This window comes from Xenopus laevis, chromosome 8S (genome assembly GCF_017654675.1).
Source record: "Xenopus laevis strain J_2021 chromosome 8S, Xenopus_laevis_v10.1, whole genome shotgun sequence".
NCBI classification, from domain to species: Eukaryota; Metazoa; Chordata; class Amphibia; order Anura; family Pipidae; genus Xenopus; species Xenopus laevis.
In genome coordinates, this window is record NC_054386.1 from 80,523,155 (window position 1) to 80,541,717 (window position 18,563).

Sequence of the window (18,563 nt, forward strand, 5' to 3'; positions counted from 1 at the left end):
AATAATCCTGTTATAGCAAAAGTGGGGTTGCATATTAAACTAGCACCCAAAAGATGTTGCTTTTGACTGATGACCCCTTTCCAGAAGTGTGTGGAGGACACAATTTTCCAAGGGAGACATGTTTATTTTGCTTATATCCAGCTATCTCTCAAGTATCTTAAATTTGATTGAGAACTGAAAGGGTTTGATAACTTGCAAAATGGAGAAGGTAGGAAGCAGAGGTGGTCGATGGCATGGCGAGTGGCATTTCAGTACCTAGCTGATGTGCCACCACCTACTTTTTGTGTTGGATGGGGGGCGACAGAGGGCCACACTACTAGTGCAGAGAGCTGCAACTTGCCTCATGCCAGCAGTGCCCATTTGGGTATAAGGGGCACCATTATGTATTTCTCATCCCTTAAAGGAGAAAATACAGTATATCCCCTTTGTGATATGACCAAAAAAACACCAGCTGAATTTAAATTTCATTATCAGTTTTGTATTTTTTCATTATCACAGTTTTGTATTTTTTTGCAGACATGATTTCACAGATTAAAATGAATCCATGATAGTTTAGAGTAATCAAAAACATTCTCCACTCTGCCTTAGCAGTGTTGTCGAAAGCATCAAATCCTCTTCTGGGTATACCGCTATCCTGCATATATTGATAAATTCCAAAATGAGGAGAGCACTCAAAAGTTAGCAAAAATATGCTGTGGTTACATTTATTCAAGGCCACTACACAACATGTTTTGGGTCCGTAAAACCCAAATCAAGTCAAGTGATAAAGGGTTTAAGGACCTGAAACATGTCGTGTAGTGGCCTTGAATAAATGTAAACAGCAGTGTAGGACCCCGCACACCCTATAGGAAATAGAGAGACGCCTGGTGCACGATGGTAGAGGCTCGGCAACCTCACAGCAGAATACAAGTCAGCGACATCCAAAGGCACACAGGTCTACAGGAATTTTTCCAAAAATTCTTTATTTACTGATGGCAAATGCAACGTTTCGGGGAACAAGCATGCTTGACAAAGGGGATTTTTGTTCCCCAAAACGTTGCATTTGCAATCCGTAAATAAAGAATTTTTGGAAGAATTCCTGTAGACCTGTGTGCCTTTGGATGTCGCTGACTTGAATAAATGTAACCACAGCATATTTTTGCTAACTTTTGAGTGCTCTGCTCATTTTGGAATCCGTGATAGCTATGATTGCAGGGACCAACTCCCCCCCCCCCCCACTCACTGTTAATGCAACCCTTCTCTCGCCTTGTTCACTGTGAACAGGGCCGGATTTACATAGTGGGCTAGGCCCACTGCCATTCATCGCCCCTGTCCCCTCCGTTTTTGTGCAAATTTTCATCATCTGGATTGGGGCAATGGGGAATTGCATAACACTGTGAGCCTAATGGGGTGGAGAACAGTTCCCTGTGAGCAGAGACAGACACTATCAAGATTTTCTTTAAATGTTTGGAATCAGACATGTCTGTGCAGTAACGTAACTAGGTGCCGATTTTCTTTGCTGCTGCAGCCGCCTACAGCGGAGTGTGATCTGCCTGGGGCTGTCCAATTGTCCCTGGTCCAATTGCACCCCCGGTAGTTACGCAACTGTGTCTGTGTAAAACAAAATAGGTTTATATCAAAAAGAGGGGTATCTTTTCCTTTTAATACCAGCCACATATTAAATATCTAAAGTGGCTAATTAAAAAGCAATTCTGATGCCTTATGCAGGCTACAATACATAGTCTGCATAATGAGGGAGACATAGGATGTATCTAAGATATCTGCTAGGAGATAGTCATGCCCATAGGTATAAGTATAGGGCTAGTAGACCCTGCTTTTTGACCCTCCTGTGTCACTATACATAAGGTGAACATTTCTACACTTACCGCGTATTTTATCGCTTTAATTAAAACCCCAATTTGTCTTCAGAACTTCCAAGAGTACTTTATATAATTCACATATTTCTTTATAAACCCATACTTCCGTTGTCATTCAAAGCCGTTCGGGGTTTACATTGGTTAAAACCATATGCAACTCACCATTTGACGGTCAGGGTTAGTGTTGCCTCAAACTTTATTGTGTGTCAGCACTTCCTGCGTATCAGCGTGGATGTAACTTTATTGTTCCGGTAACAGGATTAGGGGGAAATCCAAAATGGCGACTGTCAAGACAGCTAAAAAGGTAAGTAACACGTGGGTTGCCTAATGCTACATCGTTTACCTTTAGTAACACGTTAGGATTTCCCTGTCGCTGTAATAAAACTGCATCGAGTCCTGTTACGTGCACCAGTGTATTTCTATTTTATACTGGCTGAATTACACTCACACTCTATAAGATTTCTTGTCCCAGAACCATTCTATTGCTTGTACAGTTATAAAGAATAAACGCTGGGTAAAGTAATGGATTACAATCATTTGAAAGGGTTGCTGATATTTCTATATATATATATTTTTTTTTTTTTTGAAGAAGGAAGATCTAATGGATTTACAGTATGTAAAGTTCAGGTTGAGGGGCATGTTTACTTTATTCATGGAACTGCATGCAGCTTTACAAATTTACTGTCCCAATCTAATCTGACTTGCAGTTATTCTTTATTAATATTCTTAATCAACCCTCTGAATGTTGTGGGAACGTGGTCTTCCATTATGTGTCATAGATCTAGGGTAGCCACCTGGCCGGTATTTTGATGGTTGATCGCAATGTTATTAAAGGAGACGCATTGTGTAAAAAATAAGTGTACCAGTGCATTATACTCATTTAGATATAAAAGAACTGTGCTTAAAAAAGTAGTGTTTCAGACTGATTTATTGAATATTTCTGCAAAAACCCTAATAATCCCTCCCTTCCACTTCCTGTTCCCTGAATTCCCACACTGTGTAGGGGAGTCGGCGGCTCTCAGCTCACTGCACTGTAGGACAGGAACCAATCAGCAGTTGGCAGGACCTGATAGGGAACTGAAGCCTGTCTTTGCAGGGCTGTGATTGGCTGTCCCCTCCCACTGTGCTTCTGGCAGGGACCGTTAGGACACGCCCACTCCTCATTTGAAACATGAAGGACCAGTGAACATCTATAGGGAGCTCCAATAAAGGATAATATTAATTTTTAGCACCATGTAAACATACCTCCCAAGATTTTGGAAGTAAAAAGAGGGACAAAAAAAATTTTTATGCACGTAGCGCAGCAATTTTTGACCGCACCCCTTTCTGTGGCCACACCCCCTAATTACCATGTTTGTTTTACAAAATTTGGCAGGTTATGAAAGTTTGAAAATATTTCTTCTTATCTAAACTGTGTTTTTGTGTCTCAAAATTGTTACAAAGTATCTTATTTGCACCTGTTAGCTGTTCTGGGCTCTCTGCTAAAAGCCAATTAAGTGAGAAACTTTGTTTCTTTTTCTGGCTGTTCAGTGCAGAGAAAAGAGGGACTTTCCAGTACAAATGAGGGACTGCGGGTTGAGCTGTCAAAAGAGGGACTGTCCCTCCAAAAAAGGGACAGTTGGGAGGTATGTGTAAAACCAACACCATATATTACTTATAATTACCTACAAAATTAGGGTTTTTTTTTTTTCATTTATCCTATATGTCTCCTTTAATAGGGAAAAAAAGAGAAATATATAGGAAGGCCGGTATTTTTTTCCAAAAAAGGTGGCAACCCTACTTAGATCTCAGAGTCTAGTTATGCAGAATCCATGTTTCTGATTTTCATGTGTTTAAAATGGGTGGTTCACCTTTGAAGTAACTTTAAGTATGTTATAGAATGTCCAATTCCTAGCTACTTTGCAATTGGTCTTCATTATTTATATGTTATACTTTTTGAATAATTTGTCTTTTTCTTCTGATCCTTTCCAACTTTTAAATTGGGGTCACTGACCCCATCTAAAAACAAATGCTATGTAAGACTACAGATTTATTTTTATTGCTTCTTTTTATTGCTCATCTTTCAGACCCTCTCATATTCATATTCCAGTCTCTTATTCAAATCAGTGCATGGTTGCTAGGGTCATTTGGACCCTAGCAACCAGATTGCTGAAATTACAAACTGGAGAGCTTCTGAATCCAAATCGAAATAACTCAATAACCACAAGTAATAACAAATGAAAACCAATTGCAAATTGTCTCAGAACATCACTATCTACATTATACTAAAAGTTAATTTAAAGGTGAACAACCCCTTTAAATAAGACCAGTGTTACTAAATGAGCCAGACTGTCTATTGATCTATTTTTGCTGATCAAAACAGCAGGATAATGCCATGAAACATAGTTGCTGCTTTGAAATGTTATGGCTTGTAGGTTAGTATGATAGTGCTTCAGTGACTGTTTTCACAGAATAACATTATCTGTAACTGGCAGATCAGTGAAGAGCAATATGGCAGTCTAAATCTGAGTAAATTGCCATATAGATAAATAAAACACCTTGAGCAGTCACGCCAACCATTTTGTTTATAGGAACTTTTTTTTTAGAAAAATAAAGTGAAACGAAACCTTGCTTATATTCTGTTAGGAAATATATGATGGTTACATGGTGTGCTACTTTATTATATATTTTTTTATTTAATAATTCCACATTCTTTATATCATTTTTGTTGAACAAAATAAACATTACTTCACGGGGCAGATTATATTTGATTGACAGGTCAAATATTTAACCATCTTTATAACAGTTATGGATGTTTTAATGAAAACGAGAATTTGTGTTCCATGTTTAAAGGGGAACTATCGCGAAAATGAAAATTTAATATAGGCTTCATCACACTGAAATAAGAAACTTTCTAAATACAATCAATTACGTGTTTGGTGTCATTTCTGAAATAAGTTTACCTTCACTATCCCTTTCGAAATAAGTTTACCTTCACTATCCCTTTCTCTGCATCTTTTTCTCTTCATTCTCTCTTCATGCAGCAGTTGGGTTGTCAGATGACAGTCACTGACCGTTAGAGCCAATATATCTTAAAGGGTGGTCTTTTTGGCTAGAAGATGTATTAGATATAACTCTATTAAAATCACCAGACTTCATGTATCTCTACATGCAGGATTTGTGCAAAAGGCAGTTATTTTCTTAGATTTTATCTGTACTGGAATCAATTAATAGAGTGAGCTCTAATACATCTGCTAGGATAGGAACCCCCCATGAGATATATTGGATCTAACTGTCAATGAATATCTAACACCCAACTGCTGCAAGAAGAGAGAATGATGCTGAGAGAGGGATAGTGAATATAAATGTTTTTTTTTATTTTAGAAACAATGCAGAATATTTAATTGATTGTATTAGAAAGTTTGTTATTTCATTATGCTGAAGCTTATATTAAATTTTCATTTTTGCCATAGTTCCTCTTTAATTTGCAAAGGACTTTCGTTATACAGCTTTTTATGTTTAGCTGACAGGTCTGCTTTAAAGTCTATGGCACCTGTATTCAAGTATACAACTATGCCCACTGCTCAACACAGTGAATATATTATGACCTAAACTATCCTAGAAATGTACCGTATACTCGAGTATAAGCTGAGTTTTTCAGCCCCCAAAATATGCTGAAAAACTCTACCTCGGCTTATACTCGGGTCAAGTGCAAAAACAGTCGCCGGAGCCTAAGAATAGTCGACGGCATCCAAGAATAGTCGCCGGCGTCCAAGAATAGTCTCCAAGAATAGTCGCCGGCATCCAAGAATGGTCGTCAGCGTCCAAAAACGAGACGCCGGCACCTCCAATGGGAGCAGAAACCCTCAATTTTTTGATTGAAACTTACCAGAAGCTGCTGCATTTCTCACCCTAGGCTTATACTCGAGTCAATAAGCTTTCCCAGTTTTTGGAGGTAAAATTAGGTACCTCGGCTTATACTCGGGACAGTTTATACTCGAGTATATACGGTATATACATGTGTAAACGATTGAATACAGCTTAACAATATAAATGTACACTTTAGTCGAAGTTCACCAGATTTTTGCCTGATCACAAACCACCCCCATCCCTGTAGTCCGTTTTCAGTTCACCCATGCCAATAGTACTAACTAGTGTTCTAGTGATAATTCACTCACCCATTGTGCAGCCACCCAAAGTGAGTAGTCTGATTATTCCACAATGCTCTGATCAGAAATCCCTGCAAACAATCAAGGAATATTTAGAAACACATCAGTCAAAATCATGACTTGGGTTTGAAAGGAAGAATTTATTATTGCGGCAGGCTGAATTGTGGAAGATGGATTTTATGGTCTCAAACCATACAAATGATAAACGATGGTTATATTACTTTTTGTTATATTTCATTTTATAAAGTGTTATCCTGTTGCATTTACCAACTAACAATGTGCAACACCCTGTCTCTTCCAGAAGGTAAAGAGGTACTATGAAGAACAAGGTGAAGATCAGACCCCAGGAGACAATGTGGATGGAACAGATACCCAGACAGAATCTCCTAAAAATGTTCCACATCTTCCAACAGAACAAAGAATAGGTCAAAATAGAGAAAAAAGAGACCCAACGAAGCCAAAGAGTAAATTTATCTCAGGGGTAAGACCTGCAACTCGGCTTGCACTCCTGCTGTAATGTGTTGTGTTTCCTGTGTCTCTTCTGACCCCTAGGCCTTTGGTACATATTATGTTTCTCTTCTGATATATTCAGCTCATAAAAAGCTGGTTTGGGGCTGAAAACAGTCACTAGTGCTGACTGGTGGTTTGATTTCATCTGAATGACAGGCTGCACAAAGGGGAGTGTTTATCTGAAGGCTGGAATACAGTGATGGATATATGTCACGTGTGTGTATATACATATAACACAGTGAATAAAACAGTGTTATTTTATTCTTACATGCATTTCCAACGTTTCGGCCCCCATTAGTGCCTTTATCAAGGATATCCTTGATAAAGGCCCTAATGGGGGCTGAAACGTTGGAAATGCATCTAAGAATAAAATAACACTTTTATTCACTGTAAAATGGAGTGCAAGTCCTTCTATCTTATATCTAATATAACAAAAATTGACCAACGCAACCGAAGTAACTAAAAATCTGGCAAGAGTTCATACACACAAAGACTTTATATATATATATATATATATATATATATATATATATATATATATATATATATATATATCTATCTATATATATATATATATATATATATATATATATATATATATATATTATAACAAACAAGGGAAAGTTGTTCTTTTTACTAGCTGTATGAACAAAATGTCTCAATGTCTTAAATATATTGATAATGGGTTGAGTGCAGAGGACCTCTTGTATTTGTGTATATATATGTATACTACCAGTGATTTGTTTTGTTTTTTTGTCATAGGCTAAAGATCCCTTTCCTGGTTCAGTTTCTGTACCTGCAAATCATCTTTTAAAGTATGAGCGAGCAAGAAAATCAAAAGTGGTGAGTAAATGGGCACCCCACATAATTATGGGCTGTTTGACGTGATAGGAATATTTTCTTCCAGCCTTAAAGGAGAAGTAAACCTTATCCCCCTCCTCTGCCGCTCCTTTGCCCCTTTCCAAGTTTCCTTCTCGCAGCATCTATTTCTTTTAAAAGTCTCCCTGTATCTTGTGTGCATACTTGTGCAGCGGAGTTCAAAGGGGCCATCTTCTGTTTGTCTTCTGATGCCGTTATGGATCTTGAAAGAGCATGCACAGTAGTAGTTTATTCAGGACATCAACTGTGCATGCTCCTCTAAGAAACATGTCACTGCTCCAACAGAAGAGGATTAGAGACAGACAGAAGATGGTGCCTTTGAACTCTGCTGCATAACTCTGCAGATTTATAGCAGGTCAGAAGACAGGCAGACTTTTAAATGGAATAGATGCTGTGGGCAGGGAGCTTGGGGGGGGGGTTAGGGTTCAGTTCTTAAATATAAACATTTGTCAGTTCAGTGATTTTATAAATTATGAAATAGTACTCAAAGTCCATTTTTTGTTATATTTAAAAAAACACTTTAGTGACCTAAATATCCTTTTCTCATGGTTTCCTTGATATGTTTGTGGAACCTCCAAAGAAACATTTAAAAGAAGAATTGTTTGAAACTATGTCAGTTTCCTGTATTCATTCCAGGGCACGAAATATTCCCCATATATTCAGCACCGCTTAAATAACCAAGAGAATGATGTGCAGACAGCGCTGGGGCAAGCAGCCAGGCATGATGTACTTCTGCCCGAGGAGGAAGGGTAAGACTGGCACAGAAAAATGCTACCTGTACAGAAGATGCAGGTCTTACTGAAGTCTCTTAGAGCTACAGATAACAATTTTTTTTTGTTGATTTGAATTATTTGTTGTTTGGGCCATATATATTAATAAGGTGTTTGTGCTTGCCCTTGACTTAGCAGAAAAGATGCCATGTATTTTTTCCCCTTTTGTGGGAAACCTTAGACTGCTGCAATACAAGTTTGGTTTTAAAGAAGACATAACATCTTAAAATGAATATGGCCAGAAATTACAATAATTTACAATACAATTATAATTTTTAAAATTAATGTTGAATTTCTATACATTTATTTTATAGAGATGCCCTTTTCTGTACAGTATTTTCATGCCGTATCCAGTTCTGTCAGTCTTTTCTGATGCTTATTATTATTCCCTTTACTTGTGCCCCCTATTTTTTTTTAATTCTCATAAACAGGAATGTATATACAGTATACACATAACAAGCCTTCTTATTTAAATTTCTGAAAAATGTTTGAAACTGTAGCCATTATTTTTGTTATTTGCATTCTGCTGCCAGTGAAATTGATGTGTATTTGTTTCTATATAGTACAACTCTTTCAGCAGTTATGGGGTCAAATGAACAGTTCATATTCCTTGATTGCAGGAAACACCGCCATGTTTTTTTAAAATTTCCTCTGTGCCAATCTCCAGGGCTCCATACCTATTGAGGGAAATTTGTGCATGCTCGAATTTCACCCGTCCAGGAGTTGTTCTTGAATTTGTTCTTGAATTTGTATCACAAATCAGATACAAGCGATGACAGGGGCCTAAAAGCACCTGCTAGGTAAACCTGCGCCTGCCATAAAGTTATAGCAAATGAAGATTTCTGCTCTTCCCCTCAGATTTCTAGAGGGGGATGAGAACCAGGACACATGTACTATAACTCAAGAAGACATTGCTGAGGTAGTTGACATCACCAGTGGATCAAAGGTCAGAGACTTTTATTGCACTACTTTAATGTGTATTCCACCTTCTGTTTTTTATTCAGGTCAAGCCCTGTGCTCCCTCTCATATAGGGTTTTTACCTTTTTTGCAGCATTTCAACCTGAACCTCAATCAATTTGGCCCATACAGAATTAACTACACTCGCAATGGAAGGTATATAAGTCCATGTAAAACAATGAGCTCTAATGCTCGTGCTCTTTATCAGTTATTCATTGTTGTAATGTAATGTCCCTGCTCTTTTTTTAGTTATTTTGCATTTGCACAAAATCTCCCCATTATGCTGCATCCCAGGCTTCCTAGATGGTTGTACTTATCTGAGTAGCTCACTCGTGCCTTGTGACATCTATTTTTTAGACAACTTCTGCTCGCAGGACAGCGTGGTCATGTTGCATCCCTGGAATGGCAGTCAAAGAAGCTCACCTGTGAAATGAATGTGATGGAAGCCATTAATGATGTGAAGTAAGCAAGCTGATAGAAAAGGTTATTTGTTATGAGAAAATGTCAACTATAGAGAGTACTGTAAAATATGTTTAAATCAGACAATGTAAAAAAATCAACATTACTCTATTAGTAGGTGACCCTGTTTTTCTTAGCCAGATGGGCTATAAACATGTCCAACATGTGGAAAATGGGTACCAAGAGGTTCAAGCGTTTTTATTTTTTGCTGGGCATTTTTTTCTCTCCAATTCTGTTCAAGTTTGAGCTTCAATTTCGTGTCCTTAAAAGGAGCATGCTTTTATTCAAGATCTGTTTTGCTTTTAATTAGGGATGCACCGAATACACTATTTTGGATTATAACCCCGAATCCTTTGTGAAAGATTAGGCTTAATACAGAACCGAATCCAAACCCTCATTTGCATATGTAAATCAGCAAAGTGGCGGGAAAGAGAGGCTAAGTGTGTGGAGAAAAAACATTTTTACTTCTTTGTTTTGTGACGCAAAGTCACACGATTTTAAGAATTCGGTTCGGCCAGGCACAAGGATTCAGCCGAATACTAATCTTGCTGGAAATGGCTGAATACTCAACCGAATCCTGGATTCGGTGCATCCCTACTTTTAATAAGTGTTATTACGAGTGTACAATTGTAGTCGGTAGTAATAACTCCAAAGGATCATTTACAAACTCACTGCAGCGTACAAAATGCATTTTTTTGGATGCAAAGCTTTTTTTATGCATTTTCCCCAGAATTTCACCCATCCGGGAGTTGTTCTTGAATTTATATTACAAATTGGATACAAGTTTAGAGCATTTTCATAGTCGTGTCACTTCTGGTGCACGATGATATAATAGTATTGCTGTGAATTTTTTGTGCTGCGTCTTTTGATGCAAATAGGGATGCACCGAATCCAGGATTCGGTTCGGGATTCGGCCAGGATTTGGCCTTTTTCAGCAGGATTCAGGTTTGGCCGAATCCTTCTGCACGGCCGACTGAATCCTAATTTACATATGCAAATTAAGGGCAGGGAGGAAAATTGCATGACTTTTTGTCACAAAACAAGGAAGTAAAAAATGGTTTCCCCTTCTCACCCCTAATTTGCATATGCAAATTAGGGTTCGGATTTGGTTCGGTATTTGGCGAATCTTTCACGAAGGATTCGGTGGTTCGGCCGAATCCAAAATAGTGGATTTGGTGCATCCCTAGATGCAACTGCTTTGGGAACCCGGGAATTACTGCCACATTCAGGGTGGTGGTATCTCCAGGGTTTCTCACAGTCAGAAGGCAGTTCTCATTGCTTCATGTATAACTGCTGTATATACAAAGTCAGTGACGCACATTTTTTCTTTTCCTAAAGTTGGTTGCACACACATACCATGTATGCAGTGGCTCAGCGGCGTTGGCTTTATATTTACGACTCGCAGGGTGTTGAGCTTCACTGTATAAAAAAGTTTAATGATGTTTTGCGTATGGAATTTCTGCCTTATCACTTCCTACTAGCAACATGTGTAAGTATAAGCTTCCACACTTTTCTATATATGCGAATGCCTGTTCTCCCATATTTTTCCTTTTTCCTGTATACACTTTTTTTTATCCTGCTGAAGCTGCCTCTGTGCTTATATTGCATATTTATATTTAAGAACTGCCTTAGGTTGCATCCACTGATAATTTGTTTGTCCCAAGCCTAATCAGAACCTGCAGTACCAGAGCCTTCTCTGGTTAGTGTGGGTAATTAGGTTTTTTTACTGCTGGTAATGTGCTTCATACACATATATGATGATGATGATTGTCTTCCCCTGTTTGCATTTGTTTAACTTTCTCGTGTCTGTCACTTTCTTCCTTTCTCATATCTCACACTTTCTCTCTTCTTTCTCTTGTGTTCTTTGTTTATATCTGCAGAGTTCCACTGGATTCCTCCAATACTTGGATGTCTCTGTTGGTAAAGAAATAGCAGCCACATGTGTTAAGTCTGGAAGACTAAATGTAATGTGCCAAAATCCCAGCAATGCAATTATACACCTGGGACATCACAATGGTACGTAGGACACAGGGTTACACTGTCGCAGCTCTCTTCAGTATGGATCAGCTGGGTAACAGAGCGTTTTGGGGGAAATATTTTATTGGTAATGGTCTGCTTAGCTGAGTTAAAAATCAATTTTTTCCAGCTTGAATGGCTGCGCCATTGCTGCATAGCAGCTTTCTTATATTAGCTATAGTTATCTTTCTAAAGCAACCACCCGATTTACCAGTGCAGAGCACAACAGTACATTATATTTTAGTTACTTTGAGCAGTTTCAGTTTTTGGTGTTACTGTTCCTTTAAAAACATAAGTCAAAGTTGGAGTCGTAGTCAAAGGATTTTTATGAAAGGCACCAGCCCGTAGAGAACAAATGGTATAATCTAAGCTGCAGGTGTAGCCAGAGATGCCATCACAGCCTCAGGAAAGACGGAAAAAAGGAAATAATTATGCATTTACTTTTAATATTTCGATTTCATCAACAAAAAGGAATAATTAGAAATAAAGGCATTTTGGCCCTTTAACTTCAGTTTCTTGAACATGACAACAGTGGGAGTTCAAGTTTATGCTTAGGATGAATATCCATGTTCATACTATGTCCTGATTCTTAGGATCTGTCATTCATGCTTAACAGGGACAGTGTCACTCTGGAGTCCATCCATGAAAGAGCCACTTGTGAAAATGCTGTGCCACCGTGGAGCAGTGAGAGCCCTGAGTGTTGATAAAACAGGAATGTAAGTCTCCGTTCATTTCTACTTCTGAGAAATCATTCTTCCGTTAGCCCTTAGGTTCAGAATTGCATTTCAACCACTTGTCTTATGACTTAAATATCCATTGAATATCCCTTAATGTGGTCAAAAGTTCCTTTTCATTGCCTTTCCCACACCCCTTGCCGTTCACTTCCACAGGTACATGGCCTCTTCTGGTCTGGACAGGAAGCTGACCATTTTTGACCTGCGTACTTACCGTCCACTCACTTCCTGTCTTCTCCCACTTGGTGCAGGATCCCTGTGTCATAGCCAGAAGGGGCTGTTAGCAGCAGGAACCGGAGACATTGTGCAGGTAAAGTTGTTTTACCTGGTAACATCTTACTGCTAAAACAGTTTGTGTGACATAAGCTTTAGATTCAGTATACCCTGGCTAGGAAGAAGATGACAAAAGTTTTAGGTTTAGATAGGAATGGCTTGTCCCACTGAAATGTTTCTGCAACACAGGTCACACTGCAGGCAAAGTGTCTGGTAATCCAAAAGTTCCTTTTTTTGCAATAATCTTGGGATAGATATCAACAGAAGTATGGATCTTTTGGTATACAAAAATGTTTGTTTGTTAAATAAAATACTGTGAATATCTCAAAGGATAGATCAGGCTCAGCAATTAAATAGATGTTTTCAATGACTGCTGAAGAAAATCAAAGTTCCCCAGCATATACTTGGGTGCACTGAAGTATTTAATACGTAACTGATTCTCTTTGCATTTAGGTTTATAAGGACATTCACCTCATTCGTCCTTGCTCCCCTTATATGTGTCTAAAAGTCAAAGCCCCTATTCATGGGCTTCAGTTCTGCCCCTTTGAAGATGTTTTGGGCATTGGGCATGGAGGAGGCTTTACAAGTATGATTGTACCAGGTTAGTGTTTGAAACTTTTTTCTGACACTCTTCCACTATACTTGTTTCACTGTTCTGCTTTTTATCTCTGACTTGGCCTTTACCTCCACTTTGCAAGCAACTGCTTCCTTACTTGCTAATAAATTGCTAGTAAATTGGCTGATAATATTACTTCTTATATCGTTTTTTTCTCTAGGTGCCGGAGAAGCAAATTTTGATGCTATGGAATGTAATCCTTATGAGACCAAAAAGCAAAGACAAGAATGGGAAGTCAAAGCTCTACTGGAAAAGGTGAGAATGTTTGGGTAGGATTGAACCTGTAGGTACATAAGCCACTTACCCCTCACACTGGCCAGACCATCTGCACTAGTATGCCCAGTGCAAGTATTCATCTGGGTGGTCGGTTATAGCCTGAAGGCTAGGATTTTGACCCCAGTGGAATAGTCCTCGTTGGGGGCTAACCCTTGTAAAAACAGGTAGCCCTGTTTTAGGCGTCACCCTGCGTGTCAGCCGAAGGCTGACTGAAGAATCTATCCTGTGCGATGGGTGTCCATCCTCCCGGAAGCAGGACACTTGTAAAACTGAATACTGTGTTCAGTGTGGGGGGGTTAAGCCTGCTCTGGCACACCCCCTCAATTTAAATAATCAAGTGCCCTGCCTCCGGAGGATGGAGCTTAACCCCGTCGTTCCATGTCCCCCTTGAGACGGCAGAGAGAGAATGTTTTGCAGCAATAAAAGTGCATTCCAAAACACAGCATAAAAATAATACAATTTCTGCCTTTCAGATCCAACCAGAACTCATCACTTTGGATCCAACTCAGCTAGGAGAGGTTGATGCCATCACCATGGAACAGAAGCACAAAGAGAAAGTGGAGAGATTGGTGAGAATTTTTTCGTCCTCCTTTTATATTCTTTTGGTCATTTTCATATGCTCCATTTTCACCACATTTTTTTGCTTTTTATTATTAGCTCTTCTTTTTACAGTGCTTTCAACATTCTTATTCTATATTGATCCCTTTGGATTATATGCTAATATGTTTTTTTCCATACTGTTTTAGGGATTTGACCCTCTTGAAAAAACCCCCTTTGTCCCCCGCCACAAGTTAAAGGGTCGGAGTTCTTCAGGGAATTTGCTCAAACGCAAAAAGAAGGTTGCACATGAAGAACAAAGGGTTAGTTCCAAAGTAGAAATAAGTGATATGGGCAGAAATGGTTGATGATGGGCTGTCATTCATAAAACCCACTGGTACACTGTAACTCTTACAGGGTCACACTTAACTTAAAGTGGACCTGTCACCTACACATAAAAAGTCCTTTGCAAATTAAACAAATAGTTTTTTGCATTAAAACATCGATACCTGTTATAAAGGTGTTTAAAAATTTGAGTTGTCAATCTTATATCTGCCCCACCTCTGCCTTTAAAGGGTTTTTTCACCTTCAAACAACTAGTTGTTTTCATATAGATCCCCAGAAATAATGACTTTTTACAATGACTTTCTATTTTCACCGTTTTTCTAATATTGAAGTGTAAAGTGTAATTTTTCACCTTCTAAAGCAGCTCTGGGAGGGGTGGGGGGGTCACCGACCCTGTAAACTGTTCTAAGTTGATACATTTCTTGTGTTTGTCCCTGCTGAGCAAAATCTCTAGTTTCATTAAAAGCAGCTGTTGAAATTGATACAATAGTTGCTAATACTCCAGAGATGTTGCTGAGAAATGTATCAACTAAATGTTGCAAATTGTAACAGTTTAGAGTCTGAGCCTGAATTCTGAGCTGCCAGACTCAAACACCAGAGACACGAACATTCAACTTTATACAGTAAAAAATAAATAACGGAAAGTAATTGAAAAAAGTCTTTATTTCTTGGGAACAACCTAAAAACAAACAAGATGCTGGCTCAAACGTGACCAATAGAAAGTTCGTGCAGCTGTAAAAATTCCATGAGTCTGTGTAACCCCTAAAGTATTTAGGAAACTTTTAGAATATGGAATAAACGTTTAAGGCAGTGATTTCAAACTGCAATTTATCATTTATTTTAGCAGTGTAAAACACCGAAGGGCACTTTTACTTTGCTTGAGTGAAGGAATAGAATAAAAAAAAACTTAGAATTTCTAAAGGTTTTTTTGGCTACTTCGACCATCGAATTGGCTTCTTCAACCTTCGACTACGACTTCGAATCGAATGATTCGAACTAAAAATCGTTCGAATATTCGAACATTCGATAGTCGATGTACCGTCTCTTTAAAAAATACATCGACCCCCTACTTCGCCACCTAAAACCTACCGAGGTGCAATGTTAGCCTTCGGGAAAGGTCCCCATAGGCTTTCCTATGTTTTTTTGGTCGTAGAAAAATCGTTCGAACGATGGATTAAAATCCTTCGAATCGTTCGATTCAAAGGATTTAATCGAATGATTTTTCGTTCGATCGAACTAATTGCGGTAAATCATTCAACTTCGATATTCAAAGTCGAAGGATTTACATTCGGCAGTCGAATATCGAGGGTTAATTAACCCTCGATATTCGACCATATGTAAATCTGCCCCTACATGTTTCGGGTAAAAACACTTTAATTGTTAATGTTTGCTAAAATAAATGAAAACTTGCAGTATGAAATCACTGCCTTAAAGCAGTTTATTTCATTTTCTATAAATACCCTGAACAACAACTGAAAAAAGTGTTTGGAAGGTGAAAAATCCCTTTAATGATTTGTTTTAACACGGATAATTGTCATGGTAAATCCATGTTGTCATGGACTGATCGACAATCTAGAACTATTTTATGCCCTCTCATGTGTACGCCTGTCATATACCATTCATACTGCAGACACTTGGTTTTATGTTTCTCTATAATTATCATCCTTACTTACTTCATTTCCTGTTTTAGATCTCTAATTGTTTTGATTTCTTCCTTGCAGGAACATATTAAAAAAAGTATTGAAGTTAGAAAAAAACAACAGAAAGAGAAGAGCAGTGAAGGGATAATATCCCGAGCTGAACAGTCGGCCTTAGACAGATTCAAAAAGTGAGCGGCAGCACGTCGGGCTTGGCAGAGACTTTCATCTGCAGCACAGTGAAAATTCCATCTTTACCAGCAAAAAAAAAAAAAAAATATATATATATATATATATATATATATATATATATATATATATATATATATATATATATATATATATATATATATATATATATATATATATATATAATATATATATATTTTTTTTATTGTGCTCATGGCATTTGTATTGCCTTACCCACTATACAACACTCTTGAGTGGCATTTTGTCAAATAATGTTTATAGCCTTGTTTTCTTTCAGCCCTACACACACATACTGTATATATGTTTAATAAGTCATTTTTACTGTGCATATAATTCTCAAGTAAATAACAAGGTCAGTTTAATTAGTGTGACTTCAATTATCTTCATTCTGTTTACACTGCTGTTGTAATTATTATAAATTAATGTTTAATAATAGCATGTCCATCAGTTATATTTTGGGGGACACAGGAACAACCAGTGTAAAGCTCATATTCACTAGAAGAGGAAACATCAAAAGTTGTAAAGTGACTTGTCTCCCCTTTCTACTGCCAGCCACTTCTCTAGTGTCCTGTAGGAATAGGTCTTCAAATAATATGATGGCTATTGTGTTTTTCTTTTGGTTAGTTCAATCTTACTGACTTCAAATACTGCCATCCTGTATTCCAGTAATGTAACTATAGAGGGAGTTGAACGTACGGCCACTGGGAAACATGCACGCCTTGATTTTATGTGTTATGGGTCACCTGGGGTTTCATTCCACCAGAAGCCTTGCTGCATTCATTCATATTCTGCACTCAGCAGATGGTCCTAGACTGTGGTGTAGGCCCTCACGTAAGGGCCCAGCTTCGCCATCACAGCTCAATAAGATCTGGAGCGAATATACTATTTAGCCAAAAGTATCCAAGCACCTTTTCAAATTTTTGACTACACAGATGCAACTACAGCATGCACATGTTTTTACTAATCATTTTTTACTTTTTTTAAAAAAAACAATTGCAGTACATCAGGTATAGAGGGCCATTGGTGTAAAAGAAAAAAAATGGAAGAACATGAATAATACAGCAACATGTCCAACAACCACTGGGAAGTGTTGTCATATTCTTTTAATACACATTCATTCTTAACAATTCTGTGCTTCCTAATTTGTGGCAGTAGTTTAGAGAATGTCCTTTTCTTCTTTCAGCAATATGGATCCTATGCTTAAAGGTCCATACAGTATTTTATTGAAGAGATAGGAGTGAAAAGAGGACCAACAACATGTTAATACTCTCGGTCTTGCAATGAGATGTTGGACTGGCCGGTTGTTCACATACCTTTGGTCACACAGTACTTATTTGCTGTTCTGCATATACATTGTATATCCCTTAACTTTATGATTTACATGTCTTGAACAAATTGGGTACTTGAAATTACAAAAACCATCATCTGACCTAGAGGGTGCACAATCATACACACATAGAAGAGGAAAATAATTGTAAACAAATTGGAAAGCCTGAAAAAAGAATGTCATAAGTGGAGAAAGAGGAAATTAGAAAAGATGAAAAAGAAGAAAGAATATGGAAGGAAAATTGGTGGGAGTTTACAGTAAAATACCAAAAAAAGATGAAAGGAAACAGAGAAAAAGATTTCTAAAAAATCTGGAGGCAGCTAGAAGAGGGGATGTGAAAGGGGAGAAAGAAGCAACGTCCGTGTCTATTGAAGGCTGAAATAGAAACTCTACCCCTGAACATTGCAGGTCTCTATGCATACAACAGCACATTTGTAAAACATTGCTTCAAATAAATGAACTATTTTCATAAAAATATACTTATCTATTAGTATGTGCCATTGGATAATCATGAATAGAAAAACTGTAATTTAATGTACTAAGGGCTGCCTCCTTAATCATATGATTCACTGTGCTCCCATACAAACCAAGTGCACACATACTGTATTTAAATTAATGGGTGAAACGGCTTGGGCGACATTTTACTTAGACACCTTGAATGTTAGAGACACACACTCACACACACACACCCACACACTGTGCTCACCACTAGTTTTTAAAATGATTAGGCGGTGGTGCAATGAGGGTGTGACCACAAAATACATATAGACAAATACAAGATTCCTCTGCACTCAACCCATTATCAATATATTTAAGACAGAGACACACAATCTATATCTAAGCGTTTTGTGTTCAGTACAGTACAGCCATCATAGGAAAGAATGGGCTGTGTTAACTGACACCACAACAGAGCACCGAACAAACAGCTCTATCTGTAATAGCCCTAATAACCCCCAACTGAGAATTCTGGATTCAGGATTTCTGATTTTATTATGATGCACATCTGTGTTGT

The 18,563-nt window shown here is 38.0% G+C and overlaps 1 protein-coding gene across 3 annotated transcripts; it reads left to right on the forward strand.

The window, feature by feature from the left end:
• The first annotated feature begins 1,588 nt into the window (after positions 1 to 1,588).
• On the forward strand, positions 1,589 to 16,586 carry wdr46.S (WD repeat domain 46 S homeolog). Of its 3 annotated transcripts, none has more exons than XM_041574232.1 (17): positions 1,589 to 2,160; positions 6,306 to 6,391; positions 6,437 to 6,485; positions 7,277 to 7,357; positions 8,030 to 8,142; positions 9,022 to 9,109; positions 9,216 to 9,277; positions 9,479 to 9,583; positions 10,919 to 11,069; positions 11,461 to 11,596; positions 12,213 to 12,312; positions 12,487 to 12,640; positions 13,057 to 13,204; positions 13,380 to 13,474; positions 13,969 to 14,064; positions 14,242 to 14,355; positions 16,099 to 16,307. In XM_041574232.1, exons 1-17 carry the CDS (start codon positions 2,134 to 2,136, stop codon positions 16,207 to 16,209), a joined length of 1,716 nt encoding a protein of 571 aa, XP_041430166.1. In that variant the 5' UTR covers positions 1,589 to 2,133; the 3' UTR covers positions 16,210 to 16,307.
• Positions 16,587 to 18,563: the final 1,977 nt, after the last annotated feature.

Excerpts from the sequence above, each read along its gene's own strand:
- wdr46.S (XM_041574231.1), top strand. The coding sequence starts at position 2,134 with ATGGCGACTGTCAAGACAGCTAAAAAG. Across the intron at positions 7,358-8,029 it reads GAGCAAGAAAATCAAAAGTG|GGCACGAAATATTCCCCATA; the intron begins GTGAGTAAATGG and ends TATTCATTCCAG. Across the intron at positions 13,475-13,968 it reads TCAAAGCTCTACTGGAAAAG|ATCCAACCAGAACTCATCAC; the intron begins GTGAGAATGTTT and ends TCTGCCTTTCAG.